We start from the raw sequence: 19,487 nt of genomic DNA on the forward strand, positions 1-19,487 counted from the left end.
CAGGTGATGGTAGAACTCCCTTGGACCTTTGGGGAGGGGCAAACACAAGAACTGGCATCCTTGAAGCCCTGGACCAGGAGCCTAGCTGGTAGCTCACTCTGTCCACCACCTCTGGGCTGGGGACATCATGCTGTCATACACTGACAGTCTATGACACTATCACATAGTCCTGTGGTTCTCAGCCCTGCCTGAGGAGGGTCGCCATGTGGGTTTTTGATTTTTTAACATCTTCCCAGGTGGCTTTCCTGAGCAGTCAGGGTTGAGAGCCACGGAATGGAGCCCAACCCGTTCATTTGACAGAAGGGGAAACTGAGCCTCAGAGAAGGGCTCTGCCTTGTCCAGGCAAACCGTTGTGACAAGTATGAGTAACTATGGAGTTCAAACTCCTCAGTTCACAGGGGAGGGGTTAAAGCCACAGAAGGGAGATGGCTTGCCAGCATCTCAACTGGAAGGAGAGTGGCAATAGGGGAACCACCAGGAAGACCTAAATCCCAGGTAGATGATCATTTTGCTACCAGCGAGCTTCTAGTTCCATGCTTTCCTTGGGAAAATGTGAGGTCTGGTCAGAACCTTCTAGTTCTAGAAACCTCTGGCCCAGGCTGAGATCCCGCGACTCCTAGTTGGGGAAGGGAAGGTGAGGACACTGGCCTTGTTGGATGGGTCTTGCTGACCAATACTTCTGAACTCCTTTTGCCAGATCCCTCCAAGCACTGGCTCTCTGGGTTCTTAGCTTTATACATATGGGGAATCTCAGGGTCAGTGAAGCCAAAGAGTTGAGAGGGTACAATGAGCCAAAGCCCTCTAGTAAGTTACAGTTTTCAAAGCAGTTTCACACCCACTTTCTCTTGTGAACCTCTGGGCACTCTGGTGAGTTGAGTGTGTTGATGCCTATTTTACAGATGAAGAAACTGAGACTTAAAGAGGCTAGGTGTCCATAACTAGTAAGTGATGAAACTGGGACTCAGATCTAAGCTTCTTAAACCCACACTTACTGAGAGGCCCTGCATTATCAGGTGATGGGGACAGGGGGCTCGAGGAGTGTGCAAAGGTGACATACATAGGCAGAGGACTTAGTGCCAGCGAGGGCCGTGAGGGCTCGGAGAGGAAAGAATCATTCCTATTTGGGGGTTTTGTAAGCTTCAATTTGGGGAAACTGCCCCAGTTCACTGATCTCTGCCAGGATTATAGTCACCTGGCACGTGGCAGCTCTCCCTTCCCCAAGGATACAGGGCGATGCCCAACCTTGCATGTGGGTCCTCTCCCCCAGAGGCCCTCTCTGCCCTGGGCACCACATTCTTTATGGGAGCACTGGAAAAAAAGGACATGGCAATAGTCTCCTTTTGCCCATTAAAAATCTGTTTTACAGAAAATGCACAAATAAACACGTCATCACAGACCAGGACAAGAAGTAGCATGTTAGCAGCATCCTAGAAACTCCTCTTGTGCCTTTTCAAACATACCCACTCTCATCCCCAGAAGTAAACAACCTTCTATTTCTTACCGATCGCTCCCCTGCTTTTTTATAGATTTCTCACCTAATTTCATATTCCAAACAATGTACTTTAGTTTTGCCTGGTTTTACATACTTTAGCAATAGAATACTACATTATTCTTCTATCTTGCTTTTTTGCTCACTTTTTTGCCTGTGGGTTTCATCCAGGTTGTGGCATGCAGCTGCAGTTCATATGGTATGCAGTTATATGAACACCCCATGGTTTAATCTCCCATTCTACTGTTGATGGACATTTAGGGTGTCTCCAGCTTGGGGCTATTGTGAACAGTGCTGCTATGAACATTTGTGTGCACAGGATTCTCTAGGGTGTACACCCAGCATGGAACGTAACAGCTTCGTGATTAGGACAGAGGGTGCGAGGCCCCAGCTGCTGGCTTCATGGAGGCCATCTCTGCACAAAAATGCAGTGACGTATTTACTGCTCCCCTGAGGGTGTGCAAGAGACTCCTGCACTCACACATGCCTAGATGAGCATTCCCAAATCTGAGAAGCAGAGAGCAGTGTAATGTAGACACAACCAGAGTATTTCCCTAATATTCTACCAAAATTTCTCCCCGCCTAGAGCATTCTTCTCTCCAACCGGAAGGTATAAGATATACACATTAAGTGAAAGGATCATATTGTGTGATAATTATTTGATTTTGTGCTTTTTTTCACATTTCTTTTCCCTGCCCAGGATCTGATGGGGACCTAGTTATACTTACCATACCATCACGGGTCCCTAACTTGGAGCTAGTGTCTATACCTAGTAGGGTTTCAGGGTTTGTTGGATGAATTAAGTTGAAATACGATTGACTGCTAAAGACTCAAACTCTGATTCTCTTATGGTTAAAAAACTCCGGTTCTCAGCCTTAGCAGAGTTCATCACAATCTCCCTTTTTCAACAGATACAGCTCTTCACTGTCATGTTTTAAATTTGATTGGCGGTTTCCAAATACTAAGACTTTCCACAGAGCAACAAACATTTAGATAAAACATGGAAAGTGCAGCCTTTCATTTGTATGTCTTTGTTCCTCATGGCCGTAGTATATGAAGTAAATGTTTGTTGAAAAAGTCTATTCCCAAATAGACTGGTGTTTGACTTCACATGGATTAAATGTATGAGATATATTTTCTCATTTTTATCAAAATGTAAATACACCTAAAATATTCTAAATAAGGATGACATTTAAAACTTCATTCTTTACACATGTCTAATAAATTGTAAAAATTCATTCAGGAAACATTTATTGAGGATCTACAATGTTTCAAGCTGTAAATACAAAGTATTTTGTTATTATGCATATTTGTATTGATAAAAGGTCAGTATGTCTGATTACATTTTAAGGAAATATGTATACAATCAAATCAGCTTAATTCTTTTTGAGAACTCAATGAAATTAGTTTAATATAAAGTCAGTCATCTGACTATATAACTGTATAATGTAGTGTTATGAGAACAATCTTAAGATTAAGAACCCTTGATCCAAAGAACTCAAATTCTTATATTGGTTCTATAGACATTAACAAAGAACTTTAAAGACAAAAGAACCTGGTAGTACTTGCTACATTAATCCTGCTAATGCAAAGTTAAGGAGTAAACCCTGTTTGCCAAATTTGGGACTGAACTTCCACTTTACATGAGTCATGCAAAAAGTTAGATTATCTAAGGAGTTCACTGGTAGCCTAATGGTTAGGATCCCTAGCTTTCACTGCCATGGCCCACGTTCAATCAGGGAACTGGGATCCTGCAAGCCATGCTGCACAGCCAAAGAAAACAAAACAAAACAAAACAAAAACTTAGATTATCTAAATTATTATAGCACTGTACTGTCTCAGACAGTTGTGTGAATTTTGGCTCCAGGACTATTTCACTGACAAAATGGAATTAAAGGAGTAAGATACAGAAATGGTATAACTTTACAGTGAAAGTCCTAAAACCATTCCAACAAGCTTTTGATGAACTTTTCACCACCACCACCACTAAAATCAAGCTGCCAAGTTTGTTCTCTGATACAAGCAACAGCAACTCCCCTGGCTGCTCACCAGATTCACAGTCTTCACAATTCTGTCATCGTCTGCGTCAGCAAGGGTGTAAGGGCCACGGCTCTTCACTAAAACCACATCACTGGACTCAGACTCTGGTCTAGACACAGATCAGACACACTGCCTCATTGCTCAATGCTTAGCTTTATTTTGTCTAATGAGATTTAGCTTAATATTCTCTTCTTAAACCAAATCCTTTTTGAAGGAAATAAAAAAGGAATGCATGCTTTTTGTTTGGACATTGTCTTTGCAGGCCATGTTTCTCACAGTTAAAAAGATGACAACAAAACCACAAATTAATTCAACTCCACCCACTCCATTGACTGGTGCTTTCAAACCCAGTTTTCAGACAAAACTAGCAGCCAGACAGATCTGTCAACTTGTCACTTGTCCTGGTTTTCATGCCTGTTACCAGAGGGACTGATTGACTTGTATTTGAAACCCATAGACACCGTTTAACACAGCAAGAATAGACTAGACACCTATTCCAGTTTGTTCAGACAGAAGTGATTGAGACCAAATGGAACTGGTGTGGTGTCAACTGGACACCTTTTTACTCATAGAGCTGGGAAGAGCCTCATGTTAACTTGTGTTGTTGTTTTAATCATTTTGTGTATGTGATTCACCTATATACATCAGAAGATATAAGAGGACATGTAGATATAAAGGAATAAGAACAACAGTAATTTAAAGTACTTTGTCTTTTTGGTGTTACGGAAATATTGATTGTAATCTGATGACTTTCCTAGGTCCTGGCTATTTTCTGGGAATTGGGCCCCTCATTTCCCACTGCAGGTTCCTCTGGATGGGGATCGGCAGTGCCTGCAATTACTACAATAAGACGTATGGAGAATTCATGAGAGTCTGGATATGTGGAGAGGAAACCCTCATTATTAGCAAGTAAGTCTGTTAATAATCAGTGACATATTTTAAAAATCAAGGCTGGGATATTTCCTATTAAAAAACTAACTTATTTTGATATTTTGCCATCTTTGTTTCCAAAGTTATGTTTTCATTACTTAAATAAAGATGAGTGATTCCCAGGTAAAAATCTAACATTTGAGACAAGTAGAATAATTGGGTCTTGCTTGAAGCCAGAGGTACATATAAAGAACTCTGGGAAGACTGAAAATTATTCAAAATCTCTCTGAGCAGTGAATGTGGAAACTTAGAATACAGGTGATTTGGTTTTGACAAAACACACTTGAGGGAGAGGTATTACCTTTTTTTTTTTTTTGGTATTACCTTTTATGCTTTCCTATTTCCTAAGATTTTGGTCTTAGCTGTACAAGTAAGCATCAAAACAAACAAACAAGCAATAATAACAACAACAACAAAAAACACCAGAGGAAAAAAATTCTGACTGTATCAATTCGCTGATGTGTTTCTAATGCCAGGCTACTGAGAAACTCTGGGAGGACAGACAGCAGATGAAGAAGCCATTCATACTCTGCTCTCCTATTTGTGACTGTGTGCCAGTGTCCTTGCTGAGTGATTTTATATAAATTAGGAACAATATTGCCTATTAAAAGAAATGGTATTCTCCTGCTGCCCATACACTTAATATTTTCCAGATAACTTTAGCAGACTGAATTTACTCCAGGGTTAACAAAATATGCATTGACTGAAGAACTAGCTTTGTGAAATATTAGTTTTCTTACTGATTGATCATGGAAAATGAAGAGTTTAAAAGAGAGCACATATCATAGATGTTCAGCTATCTTTGCTAGATTTTTAGCAAAGCTATCTGCCAAAATGTCTCATTAATGAGTTTTTATATTTATAATCCCTGACAGAGATTTACCCACAAACTAAGACTGACAGGGTGTTTTACTGATTTATTAGAATTGTTTCTTCAGATACACAGACTATTGCACAGAAGTAAGTGAAGCATTTCTGGAAACCGCCTTGATTTTTTTTAAGGCCATGATGATATACATCATTTCTGAAAATACCATGGTGAACTCAAAAGCCCAATTCTCTGAACCAAATACTTGAAAGAAGGGAGCAGGGGAGAAAAAACGTTATCCTTCCAAATATAACTACCTATCCAAGAATGTTATTTTCAACCAAACTAATATCTTGGTTTCTGCCTGTTTGTTTTTTTTTTTCATTTCACTCAGTTTGCTGTTCTAAAAGTCTGACGAGTAGCTAAGGCAGACCGTGTTACACATCTAACCATAAATAGCTTCTGGTGGAAATGTCATTTCACTGGGTTCACAGTGAAACACCCCAGTGCAGTGGTTCTCAGACGGTGGCCCCCCAACCAGCAGCATCCACATATCTGGGAACTTGTGAGAAATGCCCATCCTTGGGTCCCACCCTGACCCACTAAATAAGAAAATCTGGGGGCGGGGCCCAGCGATCTGTTTCCACGAGCCCTCCAGGTGATTCTGAGGCACACTCCAGTTTCAGATCCACTGCTCTAATGGCGAGGCCAGAGTTACTCTTGGATTTTACTTCTCTTGGTCTACGGAGCTCTGCCTAGCCAAATTTAAGTGAATTTGATATGCTCTCATTTTCAAAATCAACACTTTATACTCACTTGTACAACTGACTAGAGCCTCAAAAATGTCCTGGAACAGATGGCGATTGGGCTTGGAGGACTGGGACACTGCCTTCTGCTCTTGGATCCCCCAGCACAGCAAGTTGCCTTCCAGCCCTCCTCAAGTCAGCGTCTGCCTTCCCTGTCACCCCTTTCCCTCAGATACAGGCAAAGGGACCTGCAGGATATTCATCCAAAAGGATGACGCCTGCAGCTCAGGATCTAGAGCAGTGCTTCTCACCCGGGCTGCACATGAAAGTCACCCAGGGAGCTGTTCAAAACCCCACTGCCCAGGCCACAACCCAACTGTTACAGTCTCTTGATGGGGTGGACCCAGGCATCGGTAGTGTTTAGAGCCCCAGGTGATTCCAATGTGCTGCAGAGCTTGAGGGAGGAGAGAAGGTAAGAAGCTTCTGGGGCAGGGGGCCTTTCCCTGGGGTTGGGGAAACACCTAAGCAGGTTGGAGGGGTTCTGTCTAATTTTCTTACCCTTAAGTGTAGCTCAGGTGGTGGGGGTGCAAGACTAGACCTGGAGGGAAGAATGAAGCACGTGAGAAAGGACCAGAGGACCAGGACAGAAATTGCTCTTAGACACTAGATACTTAGATCACCAGACAAATTCCCAGGAACCCCAAAGGCAATTCCTGAAATAGGATCCTCGTTACAGCACAGGTGGCATCTGATCACTCTGCTATCTTAGTTAGGAAAGTGACCTTAGCCACCCTGACAGGGTCAGGTGCTGATTCACGCTGAGGACCTGGACAACATCCCACTCTGCCCTTCCCCCAGCTCTCCCAGTTCTTTCCCTGTTCTGTCCTCATAGGCTTTTCTCTGCTTGGAGTCTCTGTGTTCTCTATAATTGCCTCTGAGCCGCTCAATTTTGTTGTTAAGGGCTGAGCTCCCCGCAGGAATAGGACATGTTTGTCCCCATCTCCTTCCCTTGTCTGCTCTTCAGGTCCTTCCAGAACTACCCGTACCTCTTGAAAAGACCCCATTGGACCTCAGAAAGCTTTTTCTTTTTCTTTGAATAGTTTGCCAGATTTTTTCTCTTTCGAAAAGTTTGACATCTGTAGTCATTACAACTGTGCTGAGATTATGCCCCAACTTTCAAGTCAGCTGAGTTCTGAAGTCGGGGGGGCTGCAGAACTTCGGGTGGGGGGGAAGTCAGGCACGAGTGTTGCCAGGATTCTGCCTGAGCAACTGGGGGCTCTGGGGGGAGCTCCATCTGATCATCTTAAAGTGCGTAAAGTATGCACGATTCCCAGGCAGGGATGCTCTAAATTACTGAGGGTCTACAGACGTTACGCATGACACTTTATGTTGTGTGTATGTATTAGTGTTTGTAATGGTATCAAAAAGGAGAATGTGGGTAGCATCCATAAAGGGGAGATAGAACTTAACATGCTAATTGGGGTCAAATTTGCGCATCAGTTAGCCATTTAAATACTAATTATTGTTATAGTATTTGTATACCTGTTTTAATCATGTATAAATTTACAGGGAATTCATTCATTTATTTTGTAAGCATCCACTATTGAGAATTTATACTAAGCACTGGATGATCCTAATCTATCATAGTCATTATTGGCTCTCCATTCATTCATTAAATAAATATTTATTAAGAACTTATTATGTACAACAGGTATCATGAACAAATCAGCCCCAAATCCCTACCCTTGTAGAGGAATATATAGTTACAGTGTCAATACACGGACAATAAAAGGGAAAAACATAGTATAGCAGTAGGGTGAATGACTGTCTTGGCTTACTTGGGACCAGAGGATTTCCCATGTTGTGGGATTTTTAAGCTAAAACTCAGAAAGACCAGGATGGCTGTCCACACTATTAGCAGGTAGACATGGGCTATACAGAAGATGAGGTGGGTGGAGCAACTTTGCGATGGGGAGAAATCAGGATTCCATTTCAGATATTTTGACTTGACTTGCCTAGTACCGCTGAACGGGAAGTTAAGAAGGAAGGTCAGAAACTAGCAAAGGAGGCTGAGAAGGACAGCCACACAGAGAAGGGAAAACCAGGAGAGCGTGGTGGTCTGAAAGCCAAGCGAGAATGCATGTCAGAGAGGATGGAATTCTCAGCTCTCCAGATAGTACCACATGACTGGACAGAGATGTGAGCGTTGCATTTAGCACCAGGGAGGTAGGTCATGGGTGACTTTGACAAGGGCAGTTTCAGTGGAGTGCTGGCGGCAAAAGTCTGACCACTGTAGAGAATGGGGAGAGAAGAATTGGAGGCAGCAGGTATAGACACTCTTTCCAGGAGTTTGCCATAAAGGAGGCAGAGAAATGGAACAGAGCTGAAAGGGATGTTTGGTTCAAGGAGTTTTTATTTGTTAAGATATAAGATATTACGACATATGTGTTTTGATGGGAATGATGAGTTACAGAGGAAAGTGTTGATGCAGCAGACAGGAGGAGTGTGCCAGGTGAGATGACAAGGGGGTCCAGGTAACAAGTGGATGTGGCCTTGAAAAGGGACCTGGAAGTTCATCCACAGTAACAGGAGGGAAGGTTGAATATATGGGCACTGATCCTGGTGGTTGGACTTGCAGAGGTTCCAGTTGCTTCTGTTTTCTCAATAAAATAGGAAATGAAGTCTGTAGTTGAAATAAAGGTGAGAAGTACAACACTGGGGGACAGAGGAGACAGGATATAACAGTCATCCAGGAAAGCGAGGGAGTGACTGGACTTGGGAAATGTAGTAGAATTGCCAGTTACACTAAGGGCCCACTTGAATTTAACTGAGGCCCGCCAGTGTGTGTGTGTGTGTGTGTGTGTGTGTGTGTGTGTGTGTCCATGTGCATGTATGTTTTTTTCCCCGGCCCCATTCAGCTGCCAGGTGCAAGCACGGAGTAAGCTAAACTGAGAGTTGGATTTAGCCAGGGTTGAGGTTTTACCAGGCAATTAGGACAAAGTAAGCAGAGGGTCAAGGGAGTTGAGGATGCATGGAAGGGAGAGACTCTAATGATCGACAAGAAAATATTTTTCCAACTTTCTAGTAAGAAAAGTTCAAATGAACAAGAAAGTTAGAAGAGCAGTCGTCCCCCCTTTTTCCCCATGACCTTGACCTTCTGAAGAGACCACATCAGTTGTCTTACAGGATGTCCCACATTCCAAATCTCTCTCAGTGTCTCATTATGGTGTCATTGAACATATTCTTCTATTCCCGGTATTGCTTATAAACTGAACACTAGGTCTATAGGCTCTATTCGATTCAGGTTAATTGTTGTGTAATAATACGTTCCTGTTAGTCCTAGGCACTTCACATTGCATCACATCAAGAAACCAGGGAAGGTGGTCCCATATCAGTGATACTAAATTTGGCCAGCTTCAGGTGGTTACAGTCAGATCTCTCTGTTACAAAGATTCTTTTTCTCTTGCAGAGAACTCAATATCAAACCTGGGTAAGGATATTAGAGGGCAAAGGACAGGGAAAACGTGGTAGAACTGATGGAGTGTAAGTCACAGGCACAGAACAGGTCTACACAAGGCACGTGTTTATAAAATTTTGGTACCAAATATTCCATTGATTGTCTCCCCCCTGTTTCTAGTACTCATCAATCTTGAACCTGACCACAGGTGTGTGAGTTCTTTAAACTCAGAATGGGAGGGTGGCTTTTTCTTTACCACCTAAGGACTTATTTCCTGGCTACTTTTCATTTTGAATAGACAATAGGTTTGCCATCGTTGGAGATGTCTTTTGACCTCAGTCACATTTCAAGAAGAATAATGACCCCCAAGGATCAGGCATCTTACACTGCCCACTGTCCCTTCTGAGCCTGGGAACTCACTTGGTCTCTCCTCAGTGGTGAGAAATCCTCCCTCTCTCAGTCAGTCAGTCAGTCAATGTAACATCTCCCTTACCTGGTGTTACAGGTTGGCCCGCATTGTGGGAAGGAGGTCTCTACTGTTCTCCTTAATGTCAGGAGACCTCTGGGCTGGCATCCCTAGTTCATCACCAACCTTCCCTTCTTCACTTTCCTGATTTACTCCAGTTAGATAAAGCCTACTTGTCATAAGTGATCTTGTTTTAAATTGCTTGTCCTTAGTCACACTTGGCTTGCTGTGTGTACCACTTCTGTCTTGCCTATTTTGTTCTTTGTCAAGTCAGAGCCTCTGTCTCAGGATAACTGAGATGTTGGCGCCCCCTAAAGAACACATTGATTTTAAATGGTAGCTCTTTATTAACTAACATTTAACTGAGTTGAAGTTTGGGTTCAAGTTTTTAATTGACCAGTAATTCCTCAAAACATATGGACAGACCAATGTGCTTTATGACACACACAAAAGCTCTAAAGGTCAGAGCAGAAAAATAGTATTCTGCTTGTCCTCTAAGCACTTAAAATTTGTAGATCCGAGTTTGTGAATAAAGAGTATACAAATTACTTACTTTCTGCTTTAATTACAGAATGAGGTAGTGCAAGGTAAGAAAGCTAGAGGCCTGAAATCTATTAATTAATAAGAATTTCAGTCCTTTGTATAGCATGATGTTTCCATACAGGACAAAATTTTGGCTAGTTGGTCAAATTAATTCCCTGGAATAGAAATAGAAGCATCTGGATTTTTGTTTTTTGCTTTTTTTTTTAAATATTTATTTTTGGCTGTGTTGGGTCTTCGTTTCTGTGCGAGGGCTTTCTCTATTTGTGGCAAGCAGGGGTCACTCTTCATCGCGGTGCGTGGGCCTCTCACTATCGCGGCCTCTCTTGTTGCAGAGCACAGGCCCCAGACGCGCAGGCTCAGTAGTTTTGGCTCATGGGCCGAGTTGCTCCGCAGCATGTGGGATCTTCCCAGACCAGGGCTCGAACCCATGTCCCCTGCATTGGCAGGCAGATTCTCAACCACTGCACTACCAGGGAAGCCCTGTCTTTTGCTTTTATAGTTGCTAGGAAGAGAAAAACTTGTCCAAAACTTAGGGTAATTTGAATATTATCTGGAATTATATCAAAAGTATATTTGACTTAGTAGAGAGTATTTTGATTTGAAAATAAGATTTTCTTCCTGAAATATATATCAAGTAAATAATTTATTCATATAATAATTCTGTCTTCATTTCACAGAACTGCCATTATTTCAGGGCCTTTCTTTTAAAGTTTAAATGGGACCTTGGAATCCATTACAAATGTGTGGGTTTGGCTAGTGCTTAGCCCACAGCATTATCTACTCAGCCAGAGCTGAGCTCTTTTAGCCCAGGGTCTCCTATGGCAATATGTCCTCACAGGCATTTACTGAACAACCTCATTAAGGCAAAGTCATCCGTTTAGGAGCCAGTTGCAACTTGGATAGAGAGGAGCTAGTGAGAAGATGGCCACCCTAGCCCAGTGCAAGAACAGTTATGTAGGTTATAGTAGCCACTCCCCATCTTTGAGGGTTATGTGTTCAGAAGACATCCATAGTAGGAGAATTTGCAGTTGAGAAACAGAATTTTAGTACAGAAGTGGCGAGGAAGAACCAAACTTGTAGTGAACACACGAAAACGTGTACAATATTTACCTCACCAAAGTAAGGGAAAAAATAACAACTAAAATAAAGCTAACACCAGAAATATGTTATGCATCTTGAATTTGCACAATTGAGCACTGTTCAATTCCTTCCATCTTCTATCCCCTGCATACCAGATTCTCCCTCATTTGCAGTTATCAAAATGATGTTTATAAATATATTTTACTTTCCTGCTATGATGTACATATTTTCTGTTTATTCCTCTGCCCAAATGTTTGGTTCCTTTCTGATGTCATGATCTGTGTCTCTGAACTCCACTCTGGCCTTGGAGACATGGGATAATGGGTAATCCTCATGTGGGAAAGCTCTGGAAGATCTATTTTAACTTCCCTAGCGGACCTGAGCAGGTTAGCTCTCGAGCCCCTAAGTTAAGGGTTCTATCACTTTAGGTCTGCCTATGGCAGCTCCTCACCAGAGCACACAGGATGGGCAACTTTTATATACGTTCTGGCTCCTGCCCTGTAAACACGGCCAAAACACAGACAAATGCATTGGCTTTCTTCATGTCTCCCGTAGCTGCACTGCAGAAAACCTCTACTCCTTCTCTGCTGTCCACTCTGTCCCTTTTTAATTCCCAAACTCCGCTTCCTTTTTCTGATTATCTCCAAGAAAAATGGCTATCAATTTAAAGCTACTCAAGTGGAAATTTTTTGAAGTTGCAGAACTGCCATGCTTACATGTTACTAAGGGGAATTTGCACTTGGCCGTGTGGTCCATGTATAAACACTGTGACATAAACCCTGTAATCTGAAGAGCCTGTTGTCCTGCCCCACAGAGGAGTCTGGATAATGTGCTTGGAACAGCTTTGCTAGCACGGGGAGGTGGAGGGTGATACATGAGACCTTGTCTGTGCCTGAGCACAAACCCTGGGGTCCTACTGTCTACTCAGCAGCAGAGTCAGTCGAGGGCCCCACGCCTCAGAGGTGGCATTACCAGGGTCATAGGTAAAAAGGCTGAACTTGGAGGGAGGTGGCTGAGACATGACTTCTCTCTCCTCCCTCCCTCACCATATCTAGGTGCCCCTGTGGGTAAGGATTTTGGGGTGGCTGTCTGCACCTCCTTCTGCCCTGGTCTGTCTGCCGTGTATCCTCACTGAACTGACTTTCCTCTGTACCTTTAGATAATCTCGTTTGATTTCTCCAAGGGGTGTTTGGTGTTCAGTCTTAGCCTATAATACAAACACTGGCACTTAGAAAACAATGGACATACAAACACCACATGTCCTGCTTATATCTTCCTATGCTCTGATAAACTCCATCCCGTCTGTGTTCATACCCCCTCCATCTCACTCACCATAAGGAGGGTCAACCACATAGCTTATTAACGAGGACATTTTGGACTTCCAGCTTCCTGAGCCGTGCTCATCATGGTCACAGACACCACTTAGCCCTCACCCAGGTAGCCTGCTTCTGTCTAGGCCCTGCATGAACCTTTTCCAACCTCAGCCCCTTTCCACAGGAAATGCAGTCACCTGCAGAATTTCTTAATTTTTCTCTTGGTAGATGAAAATTAGTTTATACCTCCCACACCTGATTCTTAACTTCATGAGTTCCCAACAGACATTATTTTCTTCTAAAGTCCCTCTTTCACTGAGCAGTGGATGAGGAGTCCCTCTCCTCCCCAAATCCTCATAAACATAGGCTCATCTCAGCTGTTTCCTCTCAAGCCTTCCCTGTGCTGCTTGCATCCACTATCTAATAAACCCACCCCACGTTTTATCCTGAAGAGAATAACTATCCATTTATGCTTTCAATTATTTTTAAATATTATTCATTAATTTTATTCAAGGCATATTTATCACGTATATACATTGGAAGATCTAATAAAAGTAAGCAAAATAAACAATGTGAAATCAGGGGCTTTTATAATTATTAGCATTTTTACATTTTATAATAGCTTATAATATAGGTGTTATTATTTGTGTCAGTATTGAAAATAAAGGGAATAAATGTTTTCCCCAATGTCATATATATGGTAACTATTGAGGCCAGGATGCAGACCCATACCTTTTGGGGGTTTTTTTGACATTAGTCTTTTTAAAATTTTTTATTGAAGTAGAGTTGATTTACAATGTTTTGTTAGTTTCAGGTGTACAGCACAGTGATTCAGTTATATATATATATATATACGTTTTCAGATTCTTTTTCCTTATAGGTTATTACAAAATATTGAGTATAGTTCCCCGTGCTATACAGTAAGTCCTTGATGGCTATCTATCTCATATACAGTAGTGTGTATATGTTAATCTCAACCCCCTTTTGCCTTTGGTAACTGTATGTTTGTTTTCTATGTCTGTGAGTATCTTTCTGTTTTGTAAATAAGTTCATTTGTATCTTTTTTTTTTTAAGATTCCACATATAAGCGATATCATATATTTTTCTTTGTCTGACTTACTTCACTTACTATGATAATCTCTAGCTCCATCCATGTTGCTGCAAATGGCATTATTTCATTCTTTTTAATGGCTGAGTAATATTCCATTGCATATATGTACCACATCTTCTTTAACCATTCATCTGACGATGGACATTTAGGTTGCTTCCATGTCTTGGTTATTGTAAATAGTGCTGCTGTGAAAACTGGGGTGCATGTATCTTTTCAAATTATAGTTTTCTCTGGACAAATGTCCAGGAGTGGGATTGCTAGTTCATATGGTAACTCGATTTTTAGGTTTGAAAGGAAACTCCATACTGTTTCCATAGTGTAAATTGGTGCAGCCAATTTTGTTTTGTTTATGGTTTCCTTTCCTGTGCAAAAGCTTTTAAGTTCAATTAGGTCCCATTTATTTTTTATTTTTTTAAATTTATTTACTTTTTAAAATTTTTGGCTGCTTTGGGTCTTTGTTGCTGCACGTGGGCTTTCTCTAGTTGGGGTGAGCAGGGGCTACTCTTCATTGCTGTGCGCGGGCTTCTCATTGCGGTCGCTTCTCTTGTTGCGGAGCACAGGCTCTAAGTGCGTGGGCTTCCGTAGTTGCAGCACGTGAGCTCAGTAGTTGTCGCTTGCAGGCTCTAGGCATGCAAGCTCAGTAGTTGTGGCGCACGGGCTTAGTTGCTCTGTGGCATGTGGGGTCTTCCTGGACCAGGGCTCGAACCCGTGTCCCTTGCATTGGCAGGCAGATTCTTAACCACTGTGCCACCAGGGAAGTCCAGTCCCATTTATTTTTGTTTTTATTTCCATTAATCTAGGAGACATATCTAAAAAGATACTGCTGCAATTTATGTCAAAGAGTGACCTTCCTGTGTTTCCCTCTAGGAGTTTTATAGTATCTGGTCATACATTTAGGTATTTAATCCATTTTGAGTTTATTTTTGCATATGGTGTTAGAGAACTTTTAATTTCATTCTTCTACATATAGCTGTCCAGTTTTCCCAGCACCACTTATTGAAGACATTGTCTTTTCTCCATTGTATATTCTTGCCTCCTTTCTCATAGATTAATTGACCATAGGTGCGTGGGTTTATTTTTGGGGTTTCTATCCTGTTCAATTGATCTATATTATTGTTTTTGTGCCAGTACCATACTATTTTGATTACTGTTAACTCTGTAGTATAAACTGAAGTCAGGGAGCCTGATTCCTCCAGCTCCGCTTTTCTTTCTTAAGATTGCTTTGGCTATTCAGGGTCTTTTGTATTTCCACACAAATTTAAATTGTTTTCGTTCTAGTTCTGTGAAAAATGCCATTGATAATTTGCCATTGCAATGAATCTGTAGATTGCCTTGGGCAGTACAGTCATTTTAACAATATTGATTCTTCCAGTCCAAGAACACAGTATATCTTTCCATCCATTTGTGTCGTCTTCAATTTCTTTCATCAGTGTCAGCGTCTTATAGTTTTCAGAGTACAGATCTTCTGCCTCCTTAGGTAGGTTTATTCCAAGGTATTTTATTCTTATTGATGTGATGGTAAATGATTTTTTTCCTTAATTTCTTTTTCTCATCTTTCGTTGTTTGTGTATTTTTGCAATAACTACAAATCAATCAGTGTGACACATCACATTAACAAACTGAAGAATAAAAATCATATGATGGGCTTCCCTGGTGGTGCAGTGGTTAAGAATCCGCCTGCCAATGCAGGGGACACGGGTCTGAGCCCTGGTCTGGGAAGATCCCACATGCCGCGGAGCAACTAAGCTCATACGCCACAACTGCTGAGCCTGCGCTCTATAGCCCGAGAGCCACAGCTCCTGAAGCCTGCACAACTAGACCCCGTGCTCCACAACAAGGGAAGCCACCGCACTAAGAAGCCCGCGCACCACAACAAAGAGTAGCCCCCGCTCACCGCAACTAGAGAAAGCCTGCGCACAGCAATAAGACCCAACACAACCAAAAATAAATAAAAATAAAATTTAAAAAACATTAAAAAAAGTATTAAAAAAATCATATGATTGGGCTTCCCTGGTGGCACAGTGGTTGAGAATCTGCCTGCTAATGCAGGGGACACGGGTTCGAGCCCTGGTCTGGGAAGATCCCACATGCCGCGGAGCAACTAGGCCTGTGAGCCACAACTACTGAGCCTGCGCATCTGGAGCCTGTGCTCTGCAACAAGAGAGGCCGCAACAGTGAAGAGGCCCACGCACCGTGATGAAGAGTGGCCTCCGTTTGCCGCAACTAGAGAAAGCCCTCGCACAGAAACGAAGACCCAACACAGCCAAAAATAAATATAAAAATAAATAAATAAATAAAAGATTATTATTAATTAAAAAAAATCATATGATCATCTCAATAGATGCAGAAAAAGTTTTTGATAAAAATTAACATCCATTTATGAAAAAAACTCATCAGAAAGTGGGCATAAAGGGAACCTACCTCAACATCATAAAGGCCATATATGACAAACATAAAGCTAACATCATACTCAATGGTGAAAAGCTGAAAGCATTTCCTCTAAGATCAGGAATAAGACAAGGATGCCCACTCACCACTTTTATTCCACAAAGTTGTGGAAATCCTAGCCACAGCAATCGAAGAAGGAAAAGAAATAAAAGGAATACAAACTGGAAAGAAGTAAAACTGTTACTGTTTGCAGATGACATGATACTATACGTAGAAAACCCTATCCTTTCAATTATTCAAATTATCCACTCTTCCTTCAAATGCCATAACCTTACTTATAAGCAGTCTTAATAAAACATCTTCGCACAAAAGTGAGCTCCTCTGCAGAAGAATTCTGTACCACTGTCCTAAGAAGACAATATTCTCTTCACACATGGAGGCCCCATGACGTCTTCAGCTAGGATTTTACAACATGTTATAATGCTCATTGCCTTATTATGCCCCAATTAGACTGGGATTTGGGGCAGGAAGCAAGTCCTGAAGGAGGACATGGGTGGGGAGGGGCTGCCTGCTCCTTCCTAGTTGCTCTGAAGGCCCAGCTCAGGCCTTAACAGCCGGGCCTGGGCGTGGGAATAGAGGGCAGAGCAGTGGAAGAGGAACCAGGAAGTTCAAGGAAGCCTGGGTTCCTGGCAAGGTCCCAGGGTTGCCACAGCAAGGGCTATCTAATGGCTCAGCGTGTCCTATGTCCTGGGAGAACTCTGTGACCCTGGAGACCTTGATGAATCATGATGGATGCAGAGCCCCAAGACAGCTGCTGTCACCACCACAGAGAGCCTTCCAGCCCAGCCCAGCCAGCCAAGCCCAGGGCCAGAGGTGCCCAGGAGATGTCCTTCAGTCCTAGAATGATACACCCCTGGAGGGGCCAGGCCTGATTAGAGCCTCTGTGGAACAGGTGGTACAAGGCAGGACTGCTGCTTCCAAAACTAAAGAGATAAGACTTCAATCATTCCAGCAACTTCCGATTATGAGGCTCACTTCTACATGGGGAGCACTGTCTGGAGTGGGGCTACTTGGAGGCTGGAGGCTCTCAGGAATATGGTGGTGTGGAGGGTTCAGTTTCTTACAGCCTTGCAGCTCTGACCACAGTAGTGGGTAATATTTTAGAGACTAGGAGTTAAAAAGAAGGGGAAATAATGAATAACTGTGCGTGTGTGTGTGTGTGTGTGTGTGTGTGTGTGTGTGTGTGTGTGTGTGTGTGTGTGTGTGTGTATTGATCTTTAGTGATGCTCAAACAGGGAGCTAGTAGGTAGAAATGTTTCAACTGGAGAAGGAGGTTCTTGTGCTAACACAAGTGCTTATTTAATCTGAACGTTAGAATTTATGCATTTTGTCAAGATCAACATGCATTTGCTATGAGAGCCAACTGGTAGTCAAACTCATTACCGTGAGTTCTCTGGACCCTTAAAAATCAACACCAAGGTTTGCTTTCTCTGCAGGTCTTCGAGTATGTTCCACATAATGAAGCATAGTCACTACACATCCCGATTCGGCAGCAAACTTGGGTTGCAGTGCATTGGCATGCATGAGAAAGGCATCATATTTAACAATAATCCAGCACTCTGGAAAGCCGTTCGACCTTTCTTTACAAAAGGTATTCAGGTGCTGGGTACAGTCTGCTCGTCTGTCTATGAATATGCCTGTCTTAAAATCATTTTTAACTTCTGCTCCTTCACTGTTTTGAAATAATAAGAGCTAACATTCGTTATACATGTACTACATAGTAGGCACTGTTTTAAACACTTGATACTTTAATCCCACAGCAACCCCGTGTGGTGAATACTCTTATCACTTACATTTTACAAATGAGAAAACTGAGGGATAAAGAGGTTAAGTACCTTACCCAATTTCCACCATTAGTAAATGGTAGCAAAGAAGACAACCCCAGAGCCCACATATTTAACCACTTCAATTTTGTTCTTTCTGTTTTTACATCCATTTCATGGATGTAAAAAAGAATTAGCACCCTACATACTTAAGGTCACTTCAATTAGTGTGTATGTCAATTAGTGTGTCAGTCATATCCTTGATTTAACATAGCCAACATGTTTGCTGAATCACTGGCTGACTTCCCAGATGTTTTAACAGAAAGCAATTTGCAAAAAAATTAGAGAATTTTAGAACTAGAAGGGCTGTATATGTCATCTCTTCCAGCCTCTGAGTTTTATACTTAAGGAAGTACATTTCTAGAGAGCTTGTGATTTTTCCCCCAAGCAACATAGCCAGATATGGATGAACAGAAACTGGACCCCAAACCTCCTTATCTAGTGATTTCCCTCTTTACTATATGCTGCTGGAACGGAAGCCTTTGGGAAATAAACATGACCAACCTTTGACAATAACATCAGAGAAGATGGTCATGTACTAGAAACCTTATCATTGATGGACTCTGGTGCTAGACGGGTTGTAGGTCTGACCAGGGACCATGGATATTCTTCCCTCCAGCCAGCCTCTGTAGTGAACCTAGATGCCTCCTGTGTGGCTGCCGAGACAGGGAAAAACTATGCCTGTCCCAGTCTAGTGGTGATCCCCCTCCACAGAGCTGCCCATCACCAAGACTCAGCACAACTCTAGCAGATTCCACTACCTTAGTTTCCTATTGCTGCTTAACAAATTGACACAGACTTAGTGGCTTCAAACCACACATTCATTACCCTACAGTCTGATGGGTCAAAAGTCTGACATGGGTCTCATGGGGCGAAAATCAAGGCACTGATATGGCTGTGTTCCTTTCTGGAGGCTCTAGGGAGAAAGTGTTTCCTTGACTTTTCCAGCTTCTAGAGGCTGCCCACATTCCTTGGCCTGTGACCCTTTCAGTGATATTACATTCTGTTTATATGTTTGAAATGTGGCTTCAAGCTCTTGAATGTAGAGGCAAATCATACATCAGCCTGGGAGTGATAATCAAAGCCATCCCTTCCATGCAAAGGATTGATTCATGAAGGAATCATTTGTCCCACTTCTGGATGTAACAGTCACCCAGGAAACAGCATCCCCACCTTTCATATCTCCAAGTCCTTCCTAAAGTCAGAAAGTATGCTGCCAACCCAAACTTCCTT

At 42.3% G+C, this 19,487-nt stretch overlaps 1 protein-coding gene across 1 annotated transcript in view; it reads left to right on the plus strand.

Moving 5' to 3' along the window:
- The window catches only part of LOC309655172 (aromatase), a gene marked incomplete at its 3' end in the record, with an annotated part of 202,801 nt that overhangs the window by 11,659 nt on the left and 171,655 nt on the right, over positions 1–19,487 (plus strand). The window contains exons 2-3 of the mRNA XM_082450138.1: positions 4,288–4,438; positions 17,868–18,022. Of these exons, the coding sequence (XP_082306264.1) occupies positions 4,288–4,438; positions 17,868–18,022 (306 nt within the window). The remainder of the gene's footprint in view (positions 1–4,287; positions 4,439–17,867; positions 18,023–19,487) is intronic.

This window comes from Balaenoptera physalus (assembly GCF_965194825.1).
Source record: "Balaenoptera physalus genome assembly, chromosome: 2".
Classification (NCBI taxonomy): domain Eukaryota; kingdom Metazoa; phylum Chordata; class Mammalia; order Artiodactyla; family Balaenopteridae; genus Balaenoptera; species Balaenoptera physalus.